General features: G+C 39.6%; 1 protein-coding gene across 5 annotated transcripts in view; it reads right to left on the reverse strand.

The window, feature by feature from the left end:
- LOC146316490 (suppressor of tumorigenicity 7 protein homolog) overlaps positions 1–27214 on the reverse strand; it is a 72053-nt gene that overhangs the window by 39655 nt on the left and 5184 nt on the right. For 4 of the 5 annotated variants that reach the window (XM_084733825.1, XM_084733824.1, XM_084733828.1 and 1 more), the window contains exon 2: positions 12017–12052. The exons of the other annotated variant lie outside the window; for it this stretch is intronic. In XM_084733825.1, the coding sequence (XP_084589951.1) occupies positions 12017–12038 (22 nt within the window). In that variant the 5' untranslated portion in view covers positions 12039–12052. The remainder of the gene's footprint in view (positions 1–12016; positions 12053–27214) is intronic. 5 annotated transcript variants of the gene reach the window in all.

Raw genomic sequence — 27214 nt, forward strand, 5'->3', positions numbered from 1 at the left:
TTCTTCATTGAAATGATATCCCTGTTCATTTAATGCAAACTAACTTGGAAAAAAAAACCCAGCAAAACCAAAAACACGACTGCTCAACTGAAATAATATCAGTCAAATTGAACCTTCAACTTTCAGGAGGCAGTCCTACAGTCCTGGCCTACAAATCATATTCTCCAGATGTAAGATGCACTGTTTGCTTGGTACAGAACCCAACAAATGTCACAACATCATGATTTTAATAGATTCATTTAACTGTGATGCAAAAATGATCATCCCCACTAATCTTCAATCATATCGAAATTAAAATATTTGTCAAAAATAACCATAAAATATATATTTTTTGACCATATCATGCACCCCTTCGCTTCAGTCTTCCACATGACCACTGACCAGTTTCAATGAAGTAACTGGGGCTGAAACACCTCTCTCTAGACCTCAGCAGCAGTTGTTCCGAGTGGGTGAAACATTATCATTAGCTTTTACCAGACAAAGAATTTTCCACTTGATCCAATGATGAGATCCAGTGACCTCTGGTCTCAAGGCACTTCTTTTCTTTCTTTCTTTTTCACCCTGCTGACACACTAGAGGAGGAGGATGGAGGAGAGCCCAGTGAAATTAAATGGCTGACAAGGTTAGCTGCAGCTCTATGTTAGCGTTTGAACATGATGATGACAAATGTGGTGATTTCCCTCTACGAGATCCCACTGAACCGATTCAATTATCACTGCGCTTCCTTGAAGATCAACCATGAAGAATTATCATGCAGCAGTCTTCACCAACAGCCCGATAATGAACCCCTTTTCTACAAAGCATGAACAAAAATACTATCAACTAGAGCTGAGAGCACAATAGTGATTATGTGAATTCTAATTTTAACCTCAATTTTACAGCACAACCAAGAATCAAAGGAATGAGAATGAGTTATTTGTGAAGACAAAGCTCCCTTAAAGCTAAGAGATGCTAAATAACAGTGAGACTCATCATTATATGTTGTCAAATGAGAGATTATCCCTGCATGTGCCAGTGAAGTGTGTTTAAATCCAGGTATTTACACTTATAACTACACTAGAAATTAAACAGGCAGTCAGACAGCTGCTACATTAACAGCTGAACGGGGGCTCTTAGAGAGTGCAAACACCAACATGATGACAGACTGAAAATAACAGTAAAGACTTGTCAAATTATGGTCTACGTAATTTATTCCTCCTTTTCTAGAAGACCTATAATTTGAATACAATCACGCAAAAGAGAAATTAGACATTTTTGTTGTATTGTCAGGGAGGAAGAGCTGTCTAAACCACAAGTTTTCCTTTGGTTGCAACTCCACCACGGTGTCCTGCCCCTGAAATCCCCTGTTAAATTCTCTCCAAGCAGACAGACCTATATCAGCCAAATAATATTCTGTCCATACCATGCAGCCCTGGGTGTTAATCATATTCAAACTCATTTTGCAAGCTACCCAAAAACTCCCTTTTCATCAGTAGCCAAGCACACATAATGATTATTGCTGAGGGAGTGTGCCAAGAACAGTGATGTTTTCATTCCTCACGTCGTCTATTCACAGCAGAGGGTCCAACTTATTCCACTGACTAATTGACATTGGTCCACTGCACACCACTGGTTTATGGGGTAAGTTGCTCGTTGCTTGCTAGTTCTCTAATCATTTATTAATACTACAGTCAGGCATCTTACTTACTATGTTTTCAAAAAATATCATTACCCAAACAAGCAGGGAATTTACAGCTACCAGGGATGAATGAAAAAATTGGCACTTTTCATGTGGATGTCCCCTCAGTGTTGATGGTAAATGTAGTAAAATGTACTCAGCTTGCTCGGTTAATATAGCACAGACTGAATTTTCCTGCTGCAAAATCTGTTGTTCTTCCTACATCCAGTGATTTTAAGATGTCGTTGCTGTTAAAGAAAAACTACAGGCTAACTCAGGCTGGATTTCTAGTCTCTGCCTCTGGCTAGTGAAGGGGTATGTTAGATGAGTATTTTTGTCATCTAACACTATATTTTGACCAACAAAGAAATAGCTTTGGGCTAGGATGGTTATACATGGCAAGATGGGCATGGGTGTCAGAAGCTCGAGCACAATCCATTGTGATGCGAGTAGGCAGTGCCAGCACAGCTCTGTGAGCAGGAGAACTCAACCTTCTCAGTCAATACAGCACACACCAAGAAATTCATTGCTTCAATTGACTGCATTTACCATCAACACTGACTGACATCCACATGAAGAGTGTACATTTTTTTCTTTAATGAACTGAAAGGTACTCTGAGCTTTCTATCAGTTGACCAGCGTGAGTTTTTGAATGCTGCCAGTACACAAAGTTTTGTGCCAATATTTAAGGAATTTCTCAAAAAACAATGCATAGGCTCTTACGAATATAATGCCTTGCTATCATCACCCTCAACCCACCAGGTGAGTGTGGCAGCATATGCATCCACAGACGCCTCTAGCTCAGCCCAAACCTGCCTATTTTCTCATTATCGTGCTGTGCATGGGACGCTTTACAAACCAAACACTTGAGAATTTGACACCTGGGAATGAGAAACATATATCTAACTCAAAAGGACCCAGAACAATAAAGATAATACATATGATGCATATAATGGACATAATGAACCAGCTTCTCTGAAATTCCAGAAATGGTTGTCCTATGCTTAATACATTGAGCTACAAAAAACAGAACTTAAATACTCTCAAAGAAGCTGAAAAATATCCATAGCAAGTGGGGCGAGCATGCTGGGGTTGAATTAAAGAGCAACAGAATGACCTCATCTCCCCTGGTTCTGGCCAAACCTGTGATCATTAAAACTCAAGAGCCCAAGCTCTGTTACTGTTGGCACGGGCCATGGACCGCTGAAGTTATGGATGGCAGCAGCAAATGGCCTGGGAGCTGGTCCTATTTGCTGAATAGTTTCACAACCAGCGTTACATCCATATATGGAGATCTGAATGCCAGTAAAATGACTAAAGTTGATGTAAAAAATGAATGCAGCCTTTTCTATTACATAGTTGAGATCTTGTCTGAACACTCGCTGTGGCTGGATTAATCCTACAGTACTGGACAGCTATGAATGAGCAAGGCCACAGATTAACACCAAAACTTACAAAGAAAGAAAATGAAAACAAGTAAATTCATGAAAAATACAAACGAAGCCCTATTTCCTTAAATAAACAACTTGCTGCTGTTTTGCAGTGGTAAACACTGATGACTTAAGAAAGCCCTTTTGCAGAAATAATCCATTTGTAGTAAGGCAGTACAAAGGCATGTGGGAGTCCTGCAGTCAAACATGGGTTAACTCTCGACTGATGAGGTGTTCAAATTCATTTGGCCATAAATACAAAATCATCCAGAAGCAATACCTCCCTTTTGGTGGAAGCTTTCCCATAACATACCATACATTACCATGAGTTTGTTTGTCTTAACTATGGATGTCTCCAATCAGAATGGAAACGGTAATCCCAGCAGGGGTAGTGAGTGAGTAATGAGCATGTGAACAACAGCTGTTTCACAACCAGGTTTAAGGGAGAAATCTGCAATATATTTACTGTAATAAATCATAAAATGATCATTATATGTCATCAGAAATTAAGGAAACAGTTGCAAATCTCACTACTCAGACAATAACACTACAGCTGCAGAATCCTGCTTTGCAATTGCCATTACAGATTTGAATGCCTGTTTTTGTCAGCCTGTTTCATCTTAATTAGAGTTCAAATGAATGCAGAATGTTCACCGAATGAGTAAGTGTCTGTTAAAGAGTAAAAAATCATTAATGATATTTTAGATGGAGTAGATGTTTATGAAGGTTAAATTGAGCAATATGTCAATGGAGGCTGGCGTGCAGAAGGCAGGCAATGACTGCCTCAAGCTCCAGACGGGCTTAGCCTTACACTGACAGACAAATGACAGCTATATACAGTTGATCAAGACAGCACAGGACTCATCCTCACTTGTTATTGTGAATTTACAATGTTGTGCTCTTCTTGTGCTGCAGTTTCCCGAATGCTGGAGAGGACAAGGCAGGGGGAAACAGCTGGCCTCAACCATAGATTGTATATTAAATAGGACTTAGGACAGGACAACCTATTTAATACACCATCTATGGCTCCAAATCACTATTTGGACTGCAACACTCATTTTTGGATGGCCTTTAAGTTTCCTTTCTTAAAATGAGATATTGGATGGAGTGTACAAGCTTTTTTGGAGAGAGGTTTCCAGATCTTGCATCTGTTGAATGAAGATTTATGAGGTCAGAGGTCATAATCCGTGAGAATACATTAGCGTCTCTTTCATGGGATATGAACTAAAGTCCTTACTGAAGATCTTTATCTAAAATAAGCCTTCTTTTTGGCTTACTCAACCTCCAGCCACTACATGAGCTCAAGAGACAAAAATAGCACAAGTCAGCAGTTACCACAGAAACCCGATCGCTCTGCCGTTTTGCCGTTCTTACGGGGGTTACCACAGCAACAGAGACAACTGGTTGCCGTCAGAGCGCTGTTTGGCTTTCATCAAATGGCCATTTTCAGTAAGCACCTTATTCTGCTCATGGGTACTGACAGTGCAACAAACAATGAACAACACACAACCTGGAGCTACCTCAGCAAGACAGTTCAAAGCCCATTAGTGGCTTATCACTGCATTGAAAGATGATGTTATCTCATCCAGGCAATAGGCAAAATAATATCCAGCTTTAAAAAAAAAACATAATGGCCACTGATGAAATAGCACTTATACAACATTTGAGTGATATGACTAAGGTATGGCTTACAGCAATCCTCCCACAATCAAAAGATGCCTCCATTTGCCAATTGCATTCCCTGAGCTCAATCTTATCAGCAGGATGGTGATCTAACATTACTTTTACACAGGAATAGCTTGGTCTACACTTGGTGGAGTGCACAGGTTTCCACCAGAGTTCATGGACCGGCGTCACTCTAATTTAGGATGGAGACTAAGTTTTGGAAGTGTATTGTATCACACATGTAACGGTGCATGTTACAGATATATGTAGGATCCAAACTATAAATACGCTTGCACCAGATGATCAGGAAATAAAGACTTCACATACTTCACATACTGTACATAATGATGTAACTGATCTAATCCTGCTGACGTCAGGAACTGTAATCACACCGGAAGTCACACAAACCTATGTAGATCAGTATTAATAAAAGGCATATCAATGCAAAACTCTCATGGATTAATACTGAATTAGAGAAAAAGAAGAAAAACTATTCATTATTGAGAGAAAACAGAGCTGGAGGACAGATTTGGCAAATATAGCAGCACTAGTTAAAGTAGAGCTTAAGGTGAACCTGAAGGTTGATATTTATTGCAGGACAGAACTGTTATTCCACCATTATCACATTTAAAACAGGCCTACTCACCTGACTGTGAACTTGTATTTCCCTGGTGTTTGGGAGTCTTCGCTCCTTCATTTCCTGTTATCTCTCTACTGCTGCCTCCTGGGCACAAAACTAGCACAAGCCAAATGCGGGTAAAATATGCAAGTGGCTGGTAGATCTGCTTCACTCACCAGCCAAAACAACAATGGCATTCTACTGGTAGCTACCGCTGGTGGCTTGTAAAATTTGAAAATTCTCTAGCCATTTGCTTGGTGAACAATTAAGTTATTTGGCACCCTGTTTGCCTCCCAAACATAGGCCTAAAATGCCCCAAAAAATACTTAAAATATTACAGAAGCATACAGTATTACTGTGGTTTAGGCAAAAGCCAGACCATGCACTCTGACTAGATCTACATGTTCACTGGAGGACAATCTTTTGAAGCCTTCATCTTCTTTCATTCATTCATGTATGTCAATATTCTCAGTGGTTAACTGATTAAAGGTTAGCCGTTGACATCTCTACTTCCTACACAATATACATTCAGCGTGCAACCAACATCAACACAGGAATGAACTACAAGCTACATAATAATTCCTACAACACTTTGGCATCATAGCACTCTGAGGTTTACAAACCCCAATGGACCTCTCCACCAAAGCATCTGTTATTAAAGTGATACTAAAAAAAAAAAAAGAGTGCTATGTCACTGTTGGTCCTTTCAGTTCACATCAATGACAATAAGATCTGTTTCTCCAAGACAATTTGACATTAAACAATCAATATTCCCGAGGCTGCAGGACTGATTGAATTGGCTGAGGTGCATTTAATTTAACTACAAGTCACTGGTTTTAATCCGACCTGAAGTTTTTGTAGTTATTCACTTCCCCTCTTTCTGTCACTGTTTATTGTGTACTAATGATAAAGTTTAAATGACTTTAAAAGAAAAAAAATCAATATACCTTCAGGCAGGAATAACATTGCATACCACCCAGGAACTGCAAGTACTGACCTCCATTTTGATAAAGTGTAGCCTTATTGTACAGCTAGTGAATCATCCACTTTTTCCTTCATAACATCCTGTAACACACAGGCCAAAGGAGGGAAGGCGAGACAGAATGCAGTTGCCATTTAGCCGAACCTGTGTTGAATAGGTTTGTTGAAAAAAAAGACATGGGGACAGGGAGGTGACAGCTGATGAGAGCAAATGTCTAGAAATGAGCTCTGTCTATGTGTGTGACAAGGTAATTGCATTTACCCAAAACTGTGTGCAGAGGATGCCGTTTTTGCTCACACTGGTGTCAGGAAGGTGTGTTTATAAGTTCATCTGGCTGTTTAAAACAGCGGGAAATGGCTAATGAATGGTTGCTTTTTAGAGTCTAGCACTTATTAACACCTACATACATATCACTTCCAATAGGCCTTAATAAAAGCTTCATTTTAACTCATTCAATATCTCTAAGACAAAAGGAACACTTTGTGCTATTCTGTCATTCATGAACATTACTGCAATTTGCGAGTACTGCGTATTTCTTTTAATGTTTAATTTTTTTTTCAAATAGTATAAAAACAGGGAGGGGTCTGTTAACTGAGGATAATCAACAGCTATGTTTGGGTAATTGAAGCTAAAGTGTAGATTAAACTAAACTGTGCATATCAGGGCTGCACAATTCTTGCTAAAATGTTAAGCACAATTTTCCTCCCTAAAAACTGAAATCATGATTCTCTCACTCAATATTTATTTTTTCAACAAAAACATTTATTGCACTCTTTGATGCTCAAGTGAAAAAAAAAAAAACTCATCCAAGATGTTTGCCGTCTAGACAAGGCTTTGAAAAGACAATATATATCAAAGTGCTGGACTTAAACTCAAAAGTCTCTTGTAACAAAAACATACTCTCTTTCTTTAGAACACTTCAAGTCATTAAGTTATTTGTCCTGTCTTGTTGTTTTTTATTTGTGGTACATTTTATTGGTTTGACATTGGTTCTTGTTTGTCTTTTGTGCTAAAAAATCAATCACTTTTTTGTAATTTTCTTTTTTATTAAGTTCAATGCTACTACACATAAAAAATGATTGCCAATACACTGTATAACATTTGCATTATTGAGGTTTGTATAGTCTGGTCACTGGGATTTTGTGACAGGGTTTGTTTGCTTTTTTTTTTAATGATTAATCATGCATATTGTCAGATATATAGTATGTATGTTAAGAGTCAACAAACAGTATTTGACTTTGTTTTTTTTTTTCACTGTATTGATGTTGGAAATGATTTTCTAAGCTTTTCTCTCCCTCTACCATCCGTCATTATGAGAAAGGAGGAACAAACTCTATTTGTTGCCAGAAAGCAATTCGGCTCATTTCCCACCAAACCTGAACACTGACCCACAATGTCAAATGCAGCAACGGGGTAGATTGACTCTGCCACTTTTTTTCCTCCTGTCACAGTTTGGCAATAGACCATTCAAGTAATTACACTAATGTCCGAAAATGAATATGGTTATGGCTTATTTTAAGACACTATGAAATAAGCAAATACTGCTGTTGCAGTGACAGAATTTTCCCTGCAGTTATTTAGGCTGGGTCAACAACATGGTATGTGGTCTAAGCACTCAGGGGGCAAGTTTATGGTCTAAGCAGGCTAGCTGCTGGGTGATGGTCATTGTTGTAAAACATTGCAAATGAATTCCTGCAGTTTGACCATTTCTTTTTCACATGCTGCATATTATTACCTTCAGGGCATGTCTATGAAGCAAATTTACATCCAGCAGCAACACAAAACACACACACACACACACACACACACACACACACACACACACACACACACACACACAGATACACACAGACACGCACCAGCAAGTGGATCAGTGTAGAACAGGCCGGTTTCTGTGCAACAGCAAAGTAAACACAGTCCGCTCTGCAGAATATACCTTCACAAAAAGCAACATGAAAAAACATTCATCTGCATCCTACTACCCTCGTTATTTAGATGGTTTCAAACAAGCCTTAACGTTCCTCTGGACTGTCCCTCAATATTACAATATTAGTCCAGCATGGCCCCAGCCTGTGAGAATAGCTACATTAGCTGCTTAACATGCTAACACTGAGTTCAAACTACGAGATGAACACGAAAACAAATTAAAACATAGCCAAACCTATGGCTTCAATGTTTGAAGTGGGGTCACAGCCAGCCAGAATTGATTCATCCTTGAGATGATACTGGCCCTTGTATTCCTTGTCAAAATGTTGAAATATTGATTTATTCATTTAACATGCATTCAAGTATAAAATAGGAGTGTAAATCACAACTGTCCTTGGACAAAAATATATTTGCAAAGTCTACAATGATACGATTTTGATTTGATTCAATGCATGGGCCTGCAATTGATATCAAACAATATCATATGTCCATTTAACAACATTTATGTCAACTAACAAAAATAACTAAGCTATGATTTTACATTTTTTTAAATTAATTCCTTAGTGACAGACATTCCATGGGAAATTCAAAATACAGGCGTAGCTTACCATCAGTATTTTCATTTGGGCATTGATCATGTTGGATTGTTGAACGCTGAACCAATATATTGATCCCAATCTATTTATTGTTACAAGCCTAGCGTAAAAAAGGTACAAAAATAAAAAAACGAACATGGCAGTTTTTGCAGTTGCTTGCCGTCACATGCAGTTGGCTTATCGATAGCATGGTATTTCTGTACTGTGGTTATTGCGACAGCCCTATAAGCCAATATATTGGCTAAAAGCTTTTACAATTTAGATGTGTAAATGATTGTATTATTCAGAGTGCTGCAGAGTGAGGCTAAGCAGAGGGAACGCCAGACGTGGGTGTGCATGCTTGCCAGGTTTTTGTTACTCTTGATGTGGATGTACTGAATTGGTTTTTGAATACATAAATCTGAGACCCCTGACATACAAGATCAACATCTTCCTCAACAAAGCAGTCTGCTGGCCAGTGACAATCAAGGGTCTGTCAAAAACAGGTGACAAGATGACTAGCTTGACCAATATGAATGAGACAACGGAAAAACATTGTGATCTGCACAACCACATTGGAAAAGCTCATCATAAAATGCTAAAACTCTTGTATACTATGAAAAATTAGTCAGAACACTGCAGGGAATCAGAGGCTTTCACTTTAAAGAATAATCTTTAACATGGGCTTCATATCCTGAGATACTTTCACTGTTTCAAATACAAAAAAACTTTCTTAATGTGTCCAAGTTCATTTCCTGTTGCAGTGTTTGTTGATGCACTGTTTGCTGCTTGGAAATAAACTTGGACCCAAGCTGTTCCCAAGCAAAGCAATTCCAATGAAATAGCCTATAAAAGGAGCCCCACTTACCTCTGAGTGTTTCAACAAATTCTGGTGAGTTTATTACCTAAACCTAAAGAGGTGAATGTGTATTTATAATGTGTTTTTGTCCCATTCTGTCTGTGTCTATTGCCACAGTAATCTCAAAAAGCTATAAATGAATTTACACAAACTGTGTGGAACAAATAAACTGCATATTTCCATGAAAATCCAACATCAAACAGGCATATATTGACATGTTTGGTTGGTGGTGGCAGCACAAAGTAGGTCCGACTGAAACAAACAGCTTGTGGTTTGACTGTGTTTCAGATACTCCACTGAACCCACGACATGTACTGTACTGTCAGCTTTAATTTGTGTGGTGTGTGCTGCTTTGTTACTTAGTTATTAAGGTTTTTTTTCAACCTTACCAGGGTTAGGGGTTGCTGGTACAGTTGAAAGACTAACCAAGATGGTTTTGGTGGGTTTTATTTTGTTTCTGTCAATTCTGAATTAAATGTGTTTCATGATGAGCTCAGTTTAGTTCAGTAAAAGAAAGAAACTTTAATTAATAAAGTTTCCAAATCAGCTCTATTGTACACACACCTGTGCACGTATATCAAGCAAAGCATCAGTTGTTGGGCTGACAGTGGCCCATTAGAAAATTTAAACAGCCTAATTATAAACTTCACATCTCAGGGAAAAATGGCATATTGTTGTCTAATTAAAAAAAAAAAAGAATGGGCTTTACTATCCCACTATTTTAGAGCTCTTTGAATTGCTTTGGATCAGAAAGCCATGAATGACATTATTCCAGCTAACTGTAGCCTGCTGGGGCGAGACTGCAGGGACAACTGGGTGGTGGGAGAGAGGATAACTATTTTACATTTTTGACATTATATGATGTATCTGTATTAGTATACAAGAATATTCAATAAAAATGTTTAAAACAAGAAACCCATGAATTAATCTCTCTCTTCCATGCAATCTTTTATCATTCTATTCTATTTTTTTCGATATCCAACATCCTTTTCTAAGGAAAGAAAACTTGTAACACAACACGATCCCTACAATTACATAATTTAATCAAAAGAAAGGAGCCCTCCAAAAATGTTCATTAAAAATGTATGCAACAGACTCAACAAGCTGAAAACACTGAGGACAAGCTACTGTCAAACTCACTCAGTGAAAGCTTTAAGTTTGACCCTCAAATGACCTCAAATCTTTTGCAAGAATTCAGAATCTCAGACCATGAGGACAAGAAAATCTGAGCCAGGCTTTGGTGAATTGTAAGATGTGATCTGATTCTGTACCAAGCTGTTCCTCAAGAATACTCCACGCACGGTGTCATCCACTCAGCTGTACATTTCATAAACAAAGATTACTGCTCAGGGGACAAGTGGTGCACGACAGCTTTCCATCACTACAACAGCCAGGATGCTAACACTCCACACTCGGTGCATGCTAGCTCTGATTGGATGTCAAAAAATAAGTTACTTTCGGCACTGACTGTGTGGCCAGGGCAGAATCAATTAGACCTCCATGAAGCATTGAGCAGGTAGTGGAGTGAGGCATCATGGTATTGATCAAAATGAAAGGTTTTCTTGAGAGGGTGGGGTAGAAGGGGAGGAGAGTGATTTGCCTGGAGACGTCGGCCTATCAACAGATCAACACTACAACTCTTCTGAGGGAGTCTGGGAACTGCATGGCACCCAAAGACGCACACGTGCACAGATACATACACAACAGCAGTGTGCTGTGTCAGCTTCAGTAGCATTTGTGGCTGAAAACGCCTTACACCTAACAGCAATGTGACTGAGGCTGGAGAAAGAAGACGGGGAGGCTGATGCTTCTGGAAACGATGCAACTCGGGCGAAAGCATCCATCTTCTGACACGCTCACTCACACACATGCAAACATGCACAAAAGGTACGTTGAAACAGCATTCAACCGGCACACCATTACAATCAAGAGTTCTGAAATACGTACAGAGAGATGATCACATTTACACACACACACACACACACACACAGAGAGAAAGGCTAAGAGTGAGAGAATGCAAGGCAGGCGGTGAGCTCAGCGTGACCAGCTAGCTTGTAGTGCCGACCCTCCGTGCTAAAATGGTAGATCCCAGATTTCTCCCCATGCAATCTGCCACCAGCAACCATGGAGGCAAAACAGGAAGAAGAGAGGACGGGACAGGAGAGGAGGGATGCAGGAACAGAGGAAACCTAGCCATTTCCTTTTGCTCTTATCCCTCTGATAAAACACACACATAAACATAAAAAAAGATACGTAAACACAGACAAACACAGACGAGGCGGGAGAATGTTGGTGGTACTTACATGAGGACTCTGTGCCGAACATGGCTGGGCCGGGAGCTGTGATGGAGAGGAGGAGGAGGAGGAGGAGGAGGAGGAGGAGGAGAAGGAGGAAAGAGAGGAGAGAGAAAGGGGAGGGAGAGAGAGAGAGAGAGAGAGAGAGGGGAGGTTGATGAGCAGGCAGCTACACAGCGGGGGTCATCAAAGCAACACAATGCAGCCAGCCGGCCGTCGCTGCCTCCCAGACGGCCAGATGCCCCAGCTCCGCTATCCGTCACTGCTTTAAAAGCCCTCCTCCACGCAGACACACGGTCAGTTAGTCCGGCCACACAAAAAAAAATAAAATAAAAAAAATAAGAGGCTGTGTGGAGGATTAAACCAAAAAATAAATAAATGGAAAACAAAAATGTAAATCCTTCACAGCTGAGGCGAACTGTGCTCAAATCCAAACACAGAGATGTGGTTGTGGCTAGCTATCGCATCTCTCCTCTTTCTGCAGTATATATCCTGCTTCTCATCCTCTCCTCCCTGTCACCCTCTCACTTCTCATTCCACTGGAGGATTTACTAATGGTGAGGGAGAGAGAGAGGCTTTCCTGGGGAGAGGAGAGAGAAGGGGGGGAGTGAAAGACTAAAAATCTGGTGAAGAGCCGCTGCCGCCACCGCCGCTGCAGCCGCTGTAAGACAATAGCTATGCAAACAGAGTGACGTCAGAACAGAGGGGGAGAGAGAAAGAGAGCTGTAAAAAGACTGACTGACTACTGCTGCCAGATGGAGGGAGAGAGGGAGGGAGGCAAGGAGGGAGAAGGGGGAAGAGACAAGGAGAAAAAGGAGGAAAAGGGAGGGCAAGATGGAGAGGAGGGGAGTGCAAGAGGGTAGAGAAGAAGATATGGAGGGGCAGAAGCAAAATTAATAATCAGAAGAAAGATGTGCGAAATGAGAACAGGAGGTACAGTAAGGGAAGGAAGGAGGAGGTGAAAGCAAAGGTGACAAAAAAGAGGGAATGAAAGAAAAAGAAAGAAGGAGGGCAAGATAGAGAAGGGGGGAGCAGATAAAGAGATACAGCGGGGGAGGAAGAAGGCAGCTGGGGCTGAGGGGGCACTGGAGAAAAGAGAAGGAAGCAAGCCAATCAAAATGGTTTGTCTACTTCGCAGCTAAAAAAAACCCAACTGAGATACAACGGGACACACACACACACACACACACACACACAGGAAGGAGCAATGACGGGGGGCAGGGGGCTGCATTCTGTCAGCTCGACAAATTGAAACAAGTATGAAGCTGAGCACTGGGGGCCGCTGTGTGTTTAACTGCTGTTAACGCAACACACACACCTGGCCATCAGGGAGCCAAGCAACAAATTTTCTGTTGTAATCACATCATCATCAATCAAACCTGCATAAACAACCCTGTAAAAACACTACATAAAAATATAGAATCACATTGAATCATGTATGTCTGTTTATATTATATGCCATCCCTTGCTCTGCAATAGCATTACCTGCTTTCCCGTGGCAATTGATCAAGTGAGTTGCCAGATTTACTTGCCTATTACTAAAGACATCCAGTGTTAGATTTATCATTATGGATTTATTTTAATAAATCTCAAAAAAAGACACCGCAGTTCAAGGCTGGACTGCAAAGCTTCTGAAGGTATACCATCGCAAAGGAGCCGACGCTGTAAACATACAATGCTAGCTTTAGCATTACCTTTTTCCTGCTCAGTCTACTTCAGAGCTAACCCCACTACTTTTCCAGCACAACAGGAAACAACAGACGAGACTTTTCTTGGCTTTCATTAATTGACACACTGTAACATATACTGTACATTTACTGTCAGATTGCTAAATTTAAGTTTCTGCTCCACTACTAGCAGCACTGGCAGTCTGCCATTCGCTCTCCTTCACTTACAGACCACACACATTTATGTCTATACCTTGGAGAAGCTATGGTACACGTACGAAATTATGCTTCAATAAAATCTAATAAAACGTAATTATTGAGGTAGTCATGGTAAACCGTGACTCTGTGGAAGTGTGTTGCTTCCATACTATTACAGCCCTAGACTACACATGAAAATTAACTTGTTTTTAAAGTTCCAAATGGATAGCATATACAAAACTTGTCCCAGACTGCAACCTTGAAATTTTTAAATACCTCATACATAAGCAAAAATGTTTAATGTACTGTGATGTATTTGAATATGTTTCCATCCACGTACAGTACATGAGCATTTCCTCAACCATTCATCCTCCATTCTGTATCTGCATGCTATGGTCTCTGCAGGCTCCATGCTCTCTGTTACCTCAATCATAAAATTACAATGATCTTTTTTCAGAAACCAAGAAAACATTTTAAGTTGAAATAGTGACCTCTACAACAACAACACCACTACGGCCACTACGTTTTCCTTTGAAATTTCCATCCCAGTTCAAAATCCAATTATGTTCAAATGTCCACCAAATTAGTTGTAAGAGATTAAGAATAATCTTTTTAAAGAGGTAAGTGTTTATTATGGTCAAACTGAGCAATAGTTTAATAGAGTAAAGTAGTAAAGCCAGCGTCACTTAACTCCAACTTAAGAATATGTTTTTTTCAGAGGAGTGGACTTTTGTTTTCAAGCTAATGGGCTTAGCTTTACATCAACAGACAGTTGTCAAAGTTATAAACAGCTGATCAACTTACACTGTAGGACTTGTCATTGCCTTGTTATTGTGAAAGCAAAATGTGCTTGTCTTGCACTCATGCAGGTTCATTGTCCCTGCAATCTGTGGGCAACTTGCCTGAGCAACTTGTCTTGCTGAACTCACTCCAGTACTTTAAATTTGGACTGCAATACCCATTATTGAATGCTAGGGTGTTACATATTTCACTTCACACTCAAGACCGAAGAAGCATATAGACAGCAGTCTGTAAAAGTCAAGTAAAAGGAACATAACATACCAACGCTGATGTTGCCGTCATTCACCTCTTTTAATGAAAATACTGTATAGGGCTGCAACTGCAAGTATTTTTGTTATCAAGTCCATCAGCTGAAGTTGATACCATGCTGATATTTTTCCTCTCCACAACGTGCCACTATTATTGTGTATCCCTCAGTAAAACCATAAGATGTTCAGCATTCATATATGCCAAAGAAAAAGAGTAAATCATCACATTTGAGAAGCTGAAACCAGAGAATGTTTTACTTAGAAACTGACTGAAACAGTTGCTGAATAATTTTCTGTTGACTGACTTAACAATCGATCAACTGATCATTCCAGCTCCACTACTGTAGACAAATCAAGGTATGCTGCATGACTGTATTTAGGTCACCTGAATCCTTTAAAGAGTTCTAAATCTAAATGATTCAAGTTTTTCTAGATGCATGGAGACCCTAATGTGCTTGTGATGGATATTATTGATGCATACTGTAAAACTTTAATGAAGCCTGGAGTATGGAGCCTTTAAATGTACTTAAATGCACACATAACCCAGTAACCGTGTACCACTGGTGCAGACTGGGCCTGCTTCAGTGTGTGAATGGGTACAGTGGTGAGTCTTTACAACCGCCTGATAACCTAAATAGATGTGAGGTCAGCCGGACGTCCTTGTGTCCCCCACACTGAATGGGTTGAAGCTAGCTAGCATGTGGATTAGCTCAGCTGCTGAATGGAGGAGTCTGTAACGACGGAGGCCTCTGTTCTTTTGTGTCTTACACCCAGTCGCCCTCCTCCTCCTCCTCTGCCCACGTCTTTGTCTTTTCAGCACAGGCAAGAGACCCCTTCTCTACTGCTCCTACACCATACACCATACACAAAATGTTTGTCTTCTAGAATATTTTCAAATACATACGGATGTCCCCATCAGGTTTTCTTGGCCCCGATCCTAATTCATGTCCTTTAATTTTGCTTGTCTGCGGATACTTATATTTACTTAAATATTGATTACATATGTATCCAACACACTGAAATAACAGCTGTGACCCACTTAATCTGACACAACATATTTTTCATGAGTTACTCGATCCAAATACTGAAGGACCTGGTTCAAACATTTTAAATTTATAAGTTTAAATTATTTATATGATATGAATTTAAGATTCACTCAGAGAATGCGACTCCTGAAAGTGGTGCAATGCCATCAGCCAGAGAAGACGTCTCACTCTGTTGGAGTTGTAGGAACTACAGAAACGCTAGAGATTGTACAGTGATGCTACAGAATGGATGCTCCCTCAGAAATGATCTTTGGCTGAATAGCAACTATCAAATCATCCGGTAACTAGGGGCTGACAAGCTTTGTATTTCTCTACACGTTGAAGCGAGTGCATGAGGCTCTAAGGGTGGTTTTTTTGTAGTCTTTCAAATAATTTAAACACAAGAGCAATTGTGTGACGAAAGGATGAGACTTATCTTCATATCTGGCTATTGAGCTTACTACCTCCAGTGACATTACCTCAAGCCAAACTTGTATTAGATACCACTGCATTTGCCAAACTCATGGCTTATTCCCAGGGGGTAAATTGGAATTATCATTTGTTATATGCAGGGTTTGAGGAGGAAGATGTGGGCTGGTGCTTTATCAATGTGGGATACTCTCTTAGGTCTATGTTTAGCTCATTACCCAGCCCTCTCCTTAGGGTGATCATGGTCCGGCTGGGTGCGCTTCATTTTCCCATGTTAATGAGTGCATTTCTTAGGGCTGGCCCCGAACAGTCAACTAAAACATTAGTCTTTGACAAGAGTCTGAGTCGACCACATTTTCATTTATTCGTTCATTGCAGAAATTAAAAGAAACAAAAACAAAACCCCTAGTCCTATTAGACATGTATATAACTACAGAGACTGACGGACTGACTTGAACAACAAGACTGTGTTGAAATCATTTTATAATAGGTTTGGTCTCCTTGCTAGTTGTTCTAACACGATTAGAGTCAATACCTTTTTTGCTGTTATCATTTAATGAGCAGCTTGTTTTGTGCCCCTGAAATATACAGTTAAATAATTAAATTAATATTATAAATCTATAAACAACTCATACACTAATGGTTTGAAATGACAAATACTGGTGGACTAGGAAAATCTTTAGCCGAGCACAGCGCTAATATTTCTGTCGACTCTCATATACATGTTGCATTTCACTGTCTGACCAGTGTTTGCTGGGATGCAGCTTTAGCTTCAGTCTTTTAGCTTTAATGTTACATGATGTACGCAGCCATTCAGTAATTTAACATGCTTAACCCTTTATAGAGTGTTCCCATTTTAAAAATGTGTCACATTAAAAGGTCAGCTGGAGGTGAACTTCTCAACTAACTCAAGAGTTTAAGCATTAGCATACATAAACAAGGTCCACTTATGAAATCTGGTAGTTAGAATCATAATTTTAGCTGACAAATTCCACAGTCACCAGTTTGAAATGAAAAGCTGAGTGATAAGCTGAGCTGTGAATGCGATGACCTGCACTGGTAAATTCTTATTACAAGCAACACGGTATATACACTGAAAAATGCCCCAAAATGTATCACTAATGTTTGTAGTGCTGCTACATCACCTATCAATGCAGCTTCTGCCAAAACATCACATGCTTCACTGAGGAAACACATGCAATTACAACCTGTGCTCAGGACTGTTCAAATTTCTTAATTTAATTCATGAATTTTAAGGCTGAACAAGCACTGACACAGCAAGACATTTTGTTAGAAGTCGTTTTGCTGATCTAAACTAATTCAATAACTGAATAAACTAACTGGACATCTGTTAGTACAGAGCGTGCTTCCCAATTCAGAACATTAAGAGGTTAGAACATGCAAGACCACCATACACTTTAAATGTTTCTTTTTTGGAATCATTTATTCTACAGAAATGTCACCCAAAATTCCTTGTTTTTGTTAAAACAACTGTGATATCTGTAATCAAACCAGAACAAGAACGAGAGCAGAGAAGAAAGCATCTTGCTAAAGACTGAACAGACTGCTAGTGAAGAGCTCCTCACTGTCAACTTCAGCCTCTTTTCTTGTTTCAGTCACACATAACCCATGGTTACACACACTGGCACCAGGCCCTGCTCTCACTGCCACACTGATAATTAGGATGCAAACCCATTGCCATAACAGCGGTGCAGCCCAGGTGAATGAGGTTGCTAATTGAGTCAGACACTGAGTAATGGAACAATGCCGTTGTTCAATGAATGCTTCACTTAAAACAGTGCTCCTCGCCGCCTCTCTTTGGTGGAACGGCATTCATGAGCCATTTATTCCTGAACAATGCACACCTCACCCCGCCCCCGCTTCCATCACTAAGTACCACCCCGAAAAAGCATCTCCTCCTGGTTGCTAGGAAACTGAAAATAAGCGTGAGAGGAGTGTGCGGCCATCCTTCGCCAAGAGGAAAAAACGAGGAGAAGGATAAAAGAGGAGAAGGTAGGAGGAGAGGGACAGTCTATTAGAGAAGGCCAAGCTGAGATACTCCAGAAGACTTAATGTTGGCAAAAAGTGTGTTGATAATGAGATGAGAAGAGGGGTGAGCCATAAAAGAAGAACATCAAAAAAACAAAACAACAACAACAACAACAAAAAAAGAGTCAATATATAAAACAGTGCCATCATCTACATATAATCCCATTCTTGACTTGTTAGAAAGACTGAGAATAATCACAATATGGCCAAGTGCAATATCACAGAAGCTGCAATCTTTTCATAAAGGAAAACTATGTGACAAAACAGCATTTTAATGAAGTGTTGTAGTGCTACAGATATCCTGGCATACAAATCTTTTTTTTTCAGTTAAAATAACTGTGATTCACAATTGATGAGTCCCACAAATTGTGGCTCATACCGCAGTATCCGTCATAATTACAATATGATTTTTTTCTTCCATATTGTGCAGCCATAGTTTAGCATCAGTCACAGATATTCTAGCATTGTTACCTTAATGCTAACACATAATGGAAATTACCATTAACATGCTAATGGAAATTAGCATCACAATCGTGGCAACATTCGGATCCATTTTACTTCACATGCTTAACATAAACAAAATCCGCTAAGACTTTCAGGAACATTTCCTTTGCTCTGTGGAAATTCGACAAACAAACTGCCTGACTTCACATTGCTAACTCAATCTGCTACCCTTTTGAGATTGTTGCAGCCTAAAACACCTGCAGCTTTTGTAAAAAAAAAAAAAAAAAAAAAGTTGCAATGTTTTCAGACATTTGTTGCAATGAAATTGCGGGAGCAAGCGCAAATTGCAAAAGAAATTAGCAATTTTTGTGTATAATTCATTAAAAATTTAAGGCAACTTGTTCCAGGGAGAATAAAACCACACTGTGTTCTGAGTGTTCTCACCAACCATATATCAAAAAGGCTCAGAATTACAAAATTGTAAAAATCTGCTTTATTTGTAAATGAAGAAGGTCACCAGGGGAGTATTCCAAGGAGAAGCAGAACTTTTTGTCCCTCAGACAGAGAAGCTCACATACACTTTATGAGCAGGAACTGTTAGGCCTAAATGGTAGCACTTCACTTCAAAAAGTTAATCAATTTTAAAAATTTTATTCCTTCAACTGTACATTTTATGTACCACTTTTATATGCAATCAAGCCCAAGTTTTTCTGATTCAAAAGCTCACATTTGTGCTGTGTGCAGTTTTCAAGAGCTCTCTTTATTTTGGGAAACATCTTAATTTATTAAATATTTCCTTATGACATAAGCATGATAAGCAGGAAAAGCCAAATGTAGCAGTTTACTTCAAAAAATATTTTATTTACCACTTGTATATACAGTAGCCTGTGGAAATGATGCTGTCAAATAAAATAAAGACAGACTGGCTGATGAGCTGTACACTGTTTTTAGAAATATCAGTCATCTAGTCTCTAGACGTGTATGATTTAACATTTCCCATGGTCTAATGTTAAAAAGGAAAATAAAAGTTGCATGTCAAATTGCAAGTATTGTTGTATCATCCCAGCGCTAGTGCATATGTCAACATATTCAATGGGAAAAAAATGGAAACAAAAAACAATTTTGCCCTTAGACCACTGCGTCTTCTGTCTAGTGTCTAATAAATTTGGAGAGAAGGCCAGGATCTCAAAATCATGGCAGGTTTTCCACCACTGTTTCTGTTAAGAGCTGACAAACTGCCCAGCCAGAGGCATATTTTCAGCTTTAGAATTTAACTGGTGGTCATTCCCTGATCTGATGAGAATGAATTTACAGCACTCCAAGCCAGCTGGTGTGAAAAATGGATTGTGCCCACCACATCCACCATGTAGGGCAACAGCAGGAATTGGCAGTCTTTTGACAACCAGACAATCATCCCTCCAGTTCCCCTTTCAGAGGAACCAGAGTCTACCACAAAAGGAAGGTCAGCAAGGCTTTGATTACCTCCAGTGGGTCACAATTCAAACGCAGCGGCATCATTCAGCTAACTGGGTCAGGAACGCTGTGACTGTCACTGCTGACACCAACTGGTCAAAATGGGGAACTGTGTGTCTCAAGCCACCCAGAGCTTCTCTTACCAGTACACTACAAGTGATATCACATAAATTACAATCCAGTGGAGTGAGACAAACAAATCTACACCCAAACTGAATCTAACCTATCTATTATTGCTAAATTTAAGAATAAACAATGTGGTCTGCAATACAATTGCATGAGTGTATGGCCAGACCAACACACCCTGTACCATCAGTAGATGGTTTCAAAGACAAAAACCCACGTGTGAGTGAATGCCCAAAGAAAAAAAACACGGTAAAAGACAGGGGCAATGGGCTGTCACTTCTTCTTCAGCAGCTCCTCTGAATGATAGAACTAATCTGAATCTGTCCAGACAAGCTAAGCTCAGTCAGGGTGAATACAGAAAGGATTAATTCATTTATATTAAATCTCTATCCAAAATATATTTGCTAAAGCACATATTCTCATCTTCCCACAAGTGTCCTGCTTCATACATCCACAGTTAAGATGGTAGTATACTAAAATCTAAATCAAATCTGTTTATCCTGTCTACAAGTTAGTTTAGGGAACTAACAGATCTTTCGTTTTACAGAGACCACATACTGTTGCTTTTAAGTTTTATTTGTTAAGTTTGTTTCAAATCTTCAACTGTGTTTGTAACTCCACCTCCAGGTATAGAAGTACTGTACTCCAGTGGCAGTGAACACACCAGCATTTTCTCCAAGCACCATATTCAACTGCCTGTGACAGCATGCCAAATTTAATTTCAGAATGAACGTCCTGTGTCCTTCACACCTGGGAGTGTCCAGTACAATCAGTGTTTCCCTGATGTTACTAATCAGTTTCCCTCGCACAGCCAGGGGTTTTGATGTTTTGCACACATCTCACACTCTGCCCAGTGCACCACTTGACAAATTAAAAAAAGTCAAAGGACTTTTCTCTACCCGCTGGGATACTTCCTGATATGACACGACCTTTGAGTTAAGTCACCTAATCATACATCAAAAAAGAGAAACTGTTTTCATTCTGTTAGCTATGTGTTAATGTTGGGAAGCAACTGATTTGTCTGAGTTCAGCAACTGCTGTTATGCTGTATTTTGCCATTTTAACAACTGAATTTCCCTTTCATTGTCTGATCGCACAGGGAAAGTAAAATGCCACATTGGGCTAATAAATCCAGTAATTCACTGCCCCATGTATGGAAGTAGGCAAGTAGTGAGCCTTCTCCCTTCCTTCTCATCTGTGTTGAGAGGTGCATATGTGCATACCCATTGTTCACTCACGAGAAAATGGTGGCTGGTAAGGTAAAGGTTAACTGGTAAAACTTTGCCGCAACTTTAATTAGTTTAAACTTGGGTCTAGCAAAATTGTAGTTAAAATTATGTTTAACGAAATCTGCAACCTGCAAAGAAGCTGCATGAAGGTTTTACCATGTCAAGCCAGCCTAAAGCTGCAAGTGCAAACAAGAATTTTGATTATGGTGGAAACAGAAGTTTAGATGGGTGGAGTTAGACTATGTGGGTGGAAGTCAAAATATGTATTATGCGGTTTGGTGAAATTTCAGAGCAAAGTGGGTAAAATGGGGTTGTTTTTCGAAGGCACATCATGTTTCCAAAAAACGTTGCTGAGTGCCATAACAAAAGCTGATCGCATCTCATTCAAATTGCAGCCGAGACGGCTACCAAAAACCCCTCCTCCAAGGCCTTGCCAGTGCTTGTATTAAACATGAACACTGAGGCAGGTCAGGTAATCGTGAAACAAATGACCACAGCATATCATGTTTCAAAAATGTGCAGCCATTCACATTGTACTCTAGTGTAAGTGCTCTTTAACAGAAGAGCAGGATTGACAGATTATACTGTACCACACCAACATGGCTTGTTGAAGGCATTATTTGATAACCGCCACTAAACAAAACAATTTATAAAAGTGCAAGTAATGTAATTTGGCCAAGTACATTTTGGACCCACGCGCCTAACCAGGCAAGTGAAAAAAGTATTAACACTGAACTGTGAACATAGCATACTTAGGAGAGAGACCAGCACGAAAAGACATGTACTGATCCAATATACCTACAGCACTGCTCAGGTTTAACTGAGGGAATGCTAGTATAAAACTGAATTTGTCCTTATGATGATGAAATAACAGACCATACCTGACGAGAGCTTCAAGTAGAATGTGTCTGGTATTACACAGATTCTTGTTAATTTGATCATATAGTTTGCATAGATTCAAATGTGTGCTGGCAGTCACATCTGGAGAGCCTAAAGTACATGTAAATAGTACAAGTCATTTGACATGTCATTCATCAAACTGTCTCTGTATGCAAAGTAGGAAGCCACAATGAGGAACAGAGGGTGGGGAAATAACAACCACCTGACTGCGGCTGTTAGCCTTGTCTGTTGAACTAATCTCTTTGGCACAGAACCAACCAGTGAGCAGAGTATATTTTCCATATTTTCCAAGTCTAGAACTGTCTGGAAGTAAAAAGGTTATGTTTTCATTATTGAGCCAGCCTTGCTGAAAAATGTATTCCTCAGAATAGCCAACCACCAGATGCCGAAAGTCCCATAGTTAATTATAAATGGAGAAAAAAATTGCCACAACCAGACATTTTTGTAAAGTGTGATGTGTACACTTGTCACTAATTTGGTAGCATGTGATCATCTTCTGAAAGTCTTCTCTGTTAAAAATGTTCAGGCGATTCATACTGATTTTTTTTAACAGTTCACTTTGTCCCTCAGACAGAGAAGCTAGTTTCACATGCACAGTGAAACACTTGTTGGCAGCATTGTGGTCTTGCTTAACTGATTATAGTAGTAGTCGGTGCCGTATTTGACAGTGCATTCAGTTTACAAAAAAAAAAAAAAATCATATTAGCTGGTCTGTTTCTTTTTACCTAAAAACATCACATTCAGAGGGCTCCAATCAATAGTTCAAGGCTGCGAAGCTTCATTCATAACACTGACGAAATCTAAATCAACATTCAAATGCTGCACAGGTTTGGTTTTTTTGCATGTCTGTTCATTCTGTTTAAAACACTGTAATTCTGCAGAGTTGCAAATAAATTGGGCTGCTTTATGATATGTGATGCAGAATTATTAACAGACAGAAAAGACACAAATGAAAAGAAAACTAGAATTACCACCGTGTGGTTGTATGTCTCTACCAAACAGCCAAGTTGCAGTTTACATCCATATGAGTCCAGATGTCCACACTCATATGCAATGAAGACTTTAAAGAAATTGTATTTTTGGTGAAATGGAAGTTATTACAACATATATGATTTCAGTGAAAAACATGCTCTTAACTAAGACTGAAAGGGAACTGAACATTATGTCACAGTGAAGTTGACCTTTGACCGTTAAACTCCAAATTCTTATCAGTTCAAGTACAGTTGGACGTTTGTACCAATTTTGAAGAAAGGGGGTTCAAGGGGTTCCAAAGATATCACGTTAACAAGAATGGGATGGACATGAGGCCACAGTGAACTTGACCTTTGACTTCTGACTACCAAATTCAAAACAGTTCGCCAAGTTTGACGAAATTCCCTCTAGGTGTTCTTGAGATGGACAAACAACACAAAAACATGACGACTTCAGCCATGAAATATGAGTTCTCCACCACGTTTTGCTGCCATAATGTCTTGCTAGCTTCTCTGTCCTCTGTTTGACCGAGCGTAGGGCTCAGCTCTCCCAGAGACAGTGACAGTGAACCAGGTAAAGGGACGCTTTACTCATTTAACTCTGCTTTTTTTAGGATGCTGATGTCATAAAATATGACGACAAGCATTCAAAGCTTCATTTTAAAACCTCAATAGAAGCTCTGAATATAAAATTCAGATGACACTGACGGCACAAAATATTAGAAATCCTCTTCTTACTTAGCTACAGCTGCTTTTGTCAAAACTTTAAAAACCAGTCTGTGTTTAAGTCTCTCTAAGCTTCTTTTTAACTACTTCTCATCCTTATAGATTTAGTGAGGGGAATCTATATTGGATAGTGGCTTTTACCTGAATTCACCTCATCACTGTACTTTACTAACCAGGGTGTCTTTGACATTTCATACAGTCAGGGTGCCTGCGTAGCAGCTGTGACCTTTCCCTCACTTGGCCACAGCCCTCACTGGCATGGCGTGTCACATATTAGAGAGCCAGCTGTGAGGGCTTTGGAGTGTTTGCCTTGAATTACCACTTTGGGTGCAAAAGTCTAAAAGGTGATCCAGGCTTTCTGATGTGGATGTTCTCAATGGTCACGGCTTATTGAATTCAGACAGAAAAGTGGAGGAAAAACAGACTTTGATTGTGGACTGTTCTCCAGGCAGGGCAGGGCAGGGCAGACTGCCCCGTCAAAGGTAGGGCAAACATTTCTGGCCGAGATCACGTTACCAAAGCAGTGCACAGGTTCTAAATAAAGGTTCCTGACCGGTCTGATCTGGCTTTGTGGTGAATGTGCGCTCTGCCTGTGTGTGTCACATCAGTCAGCTAACTCAGAGGGTTTCTTTCTCATTCTTAAATTTTTAAAATCCCGTCAGACTTTTGCAATACACCTTGATCTGACACCTTTATCAGTGTTGCTCAGTGTGGTGTATGGACATTAGGGCTGGGCCGATAAACTTCCTATATCTCCTGATTTGATACAATAACGATATTTGTTTGCTTTTTTAACACTAGACCATTGGAAAAAGTAGAATTATACACTTCATCTTCACTATCATAAAACATAAACATAACCAAAAACAATGCACGTCACATATTAATCAGTCTTTGAGTTTAATTTCAGCAGCATCAATGCTATACTGGATGTAACGTAGCAAGTAAGATATGTTTTGAAGTAAACTTTCACTGGCCCTGCTCATCAGGCTAGAGCCATAAGAAAATAATAAATTAAAAAAGATGCTAAGCCAAAATGAATACAGCTCCTGAAAACTGCACACAGCACAAATAGCATTTAAATGCACATTAATTCACATTTGAAAATGAATTTTGAAATTGAATTTTGAGTTTAAGTTTTAACCCTTTGAGGTTGCTTTATTGGTGTCAGTGTGGAGTGTTTAAGTCAGAGTAATACATTGAGTTAGCAATACGAAGTCAGCAACAATTAGTTAGTTTCTGCAAAGCAGAGGAGATTTTTGCCTTAAAGTCTGAGCATTAAATGGATTTGTTTGTCAAGATAACAAACAAATCCATATGCTTAGGCTGGGTATAGACTGTGTGACTTTGGGCTGTCCCAGAGGAAAGATGACCAGCGTGAAAGAAATGGAACAATATCTTTGGTCGTGACTACAAAATGGTGGTCCTTCGTCACATTGTGAGAAATTCAAAGACAGCCATTCTCACAGTTTTGCAACCAAAGATAGCCTGGGACAAAACTCTGACGGAGCTGGAAATTTAGGATAATCGTTTCACGCTGTGACTGCTGCTATGGCCTACATCTACTAACCAAAAAGGAATGTAGTGTGTGTTGATAGACAAAGACGTGTATACGCTACAACACATGAATGAATGTTTATGTACACTATTTTAGCATACTGCAACACATTCTCCTCCTCCTCCTCTCCTTTGATTTTTTAAAAAACATTATTGCAAGGACTTGACTCTTGTTCAGCTACATTTGTTTACCACTGTAGCAGCGCAGATAGATGACGGGGGCTGATGATGCACAGTGATGCTGTTTTCGAAGCCTATGATTCAGTAGATGTGATCATCGTATTGTCTACCTACATCAAACCCAAGCTTATTAGATCCATGTTGTGGTGTGGTTTGCAATGAACTATAAGACTGCTAAAATCTTTCAGTCTGTAGTAGGAACCATCACTTACGTATTTTCAAAGATCAGTTCCTGTTTTCAGAGAGGTGGAATGACCTTGTTCATTAGTATAGAGTAGGGGTACAAGAACATGTCAATACTCTTAAGTAATGCAAAATAATGTTTTGTGATACTGTATTGATTTTCAAAGACACTATTATTGTGATAAATGCAAAGATTTATGGCAGTGGTTAATTTTGTGTTGTGCTTAAACTCTTGACCACTCTTCACTGTTTTGACTGCATAAAAAGTAAACATTTTAACTCAGATTTTATGCATATGGTTGTGTTTTATTTACACTATGACAGTTGTCATCAATTTAGATTTTTAAAAAAAATATATGCATCATAACGCCAGATTCTTGTCAATACACAGCGCTAGAGGGTTCGATGCCCCATGATGCATGAATTAATTCTCTGGGGAATATGAAGCCTAGGACACATGCCCTGCAGAATATGTCTGAACCCAGATACAAGTTATCATCAGTGGTCTTCAAGGCAGAGCCTGCAAACATTCTCCACGAAAACATTAAGACATGCAATTTCTTCAAACTCAGCACTGCTACAATAGTCACTGAGGGCTACTAGAAGTTGATATGGTACCACAAAATGGTCTGTAAATCTCTCTTTACGCTCTGACCTTTCCAGTCTTATGGCAGTGCATCAAATTATAATGCTTATCCCAGAACCCAGAACCACTCATTTTTGGCAACTGCGCTCAGCTTAGTTCAACCATTTGGCTTGCAAATTTAATGTGATCTTTAAGTGACTGAAAACAGATGCAAATGCTGGTGTGAGAATCTGCTAGATGGATGATCATTTCACAAAACAATCTCTGGGTGTTTGATGACAGTGCACGGTGGTGCAATTTCTAACTCCGAGAATGCTCACACAGCGAGGTGCGGGCCTGTGTGAGTGAATCCATCAAAATGAACACATATGTCTCAGTTTTTCTCCAGTAAACCATGCTTTTTCATCAGGTGGCC

This window comes from Lutjanus erythropterus, chromosome 13, assembly GCF_056507025.1.
Source record: "Lutjanus erythropterus isolate fLutEry1 chromosome 13, fLutEry1.hap2, whole genome shotgun sequence".
NCBI lineage: Eukaryota > Metazoa > Chordata > Actinopteri > Lutjaniformes > Lutjanidae > Lutjanus > Lutjanus erythropterus.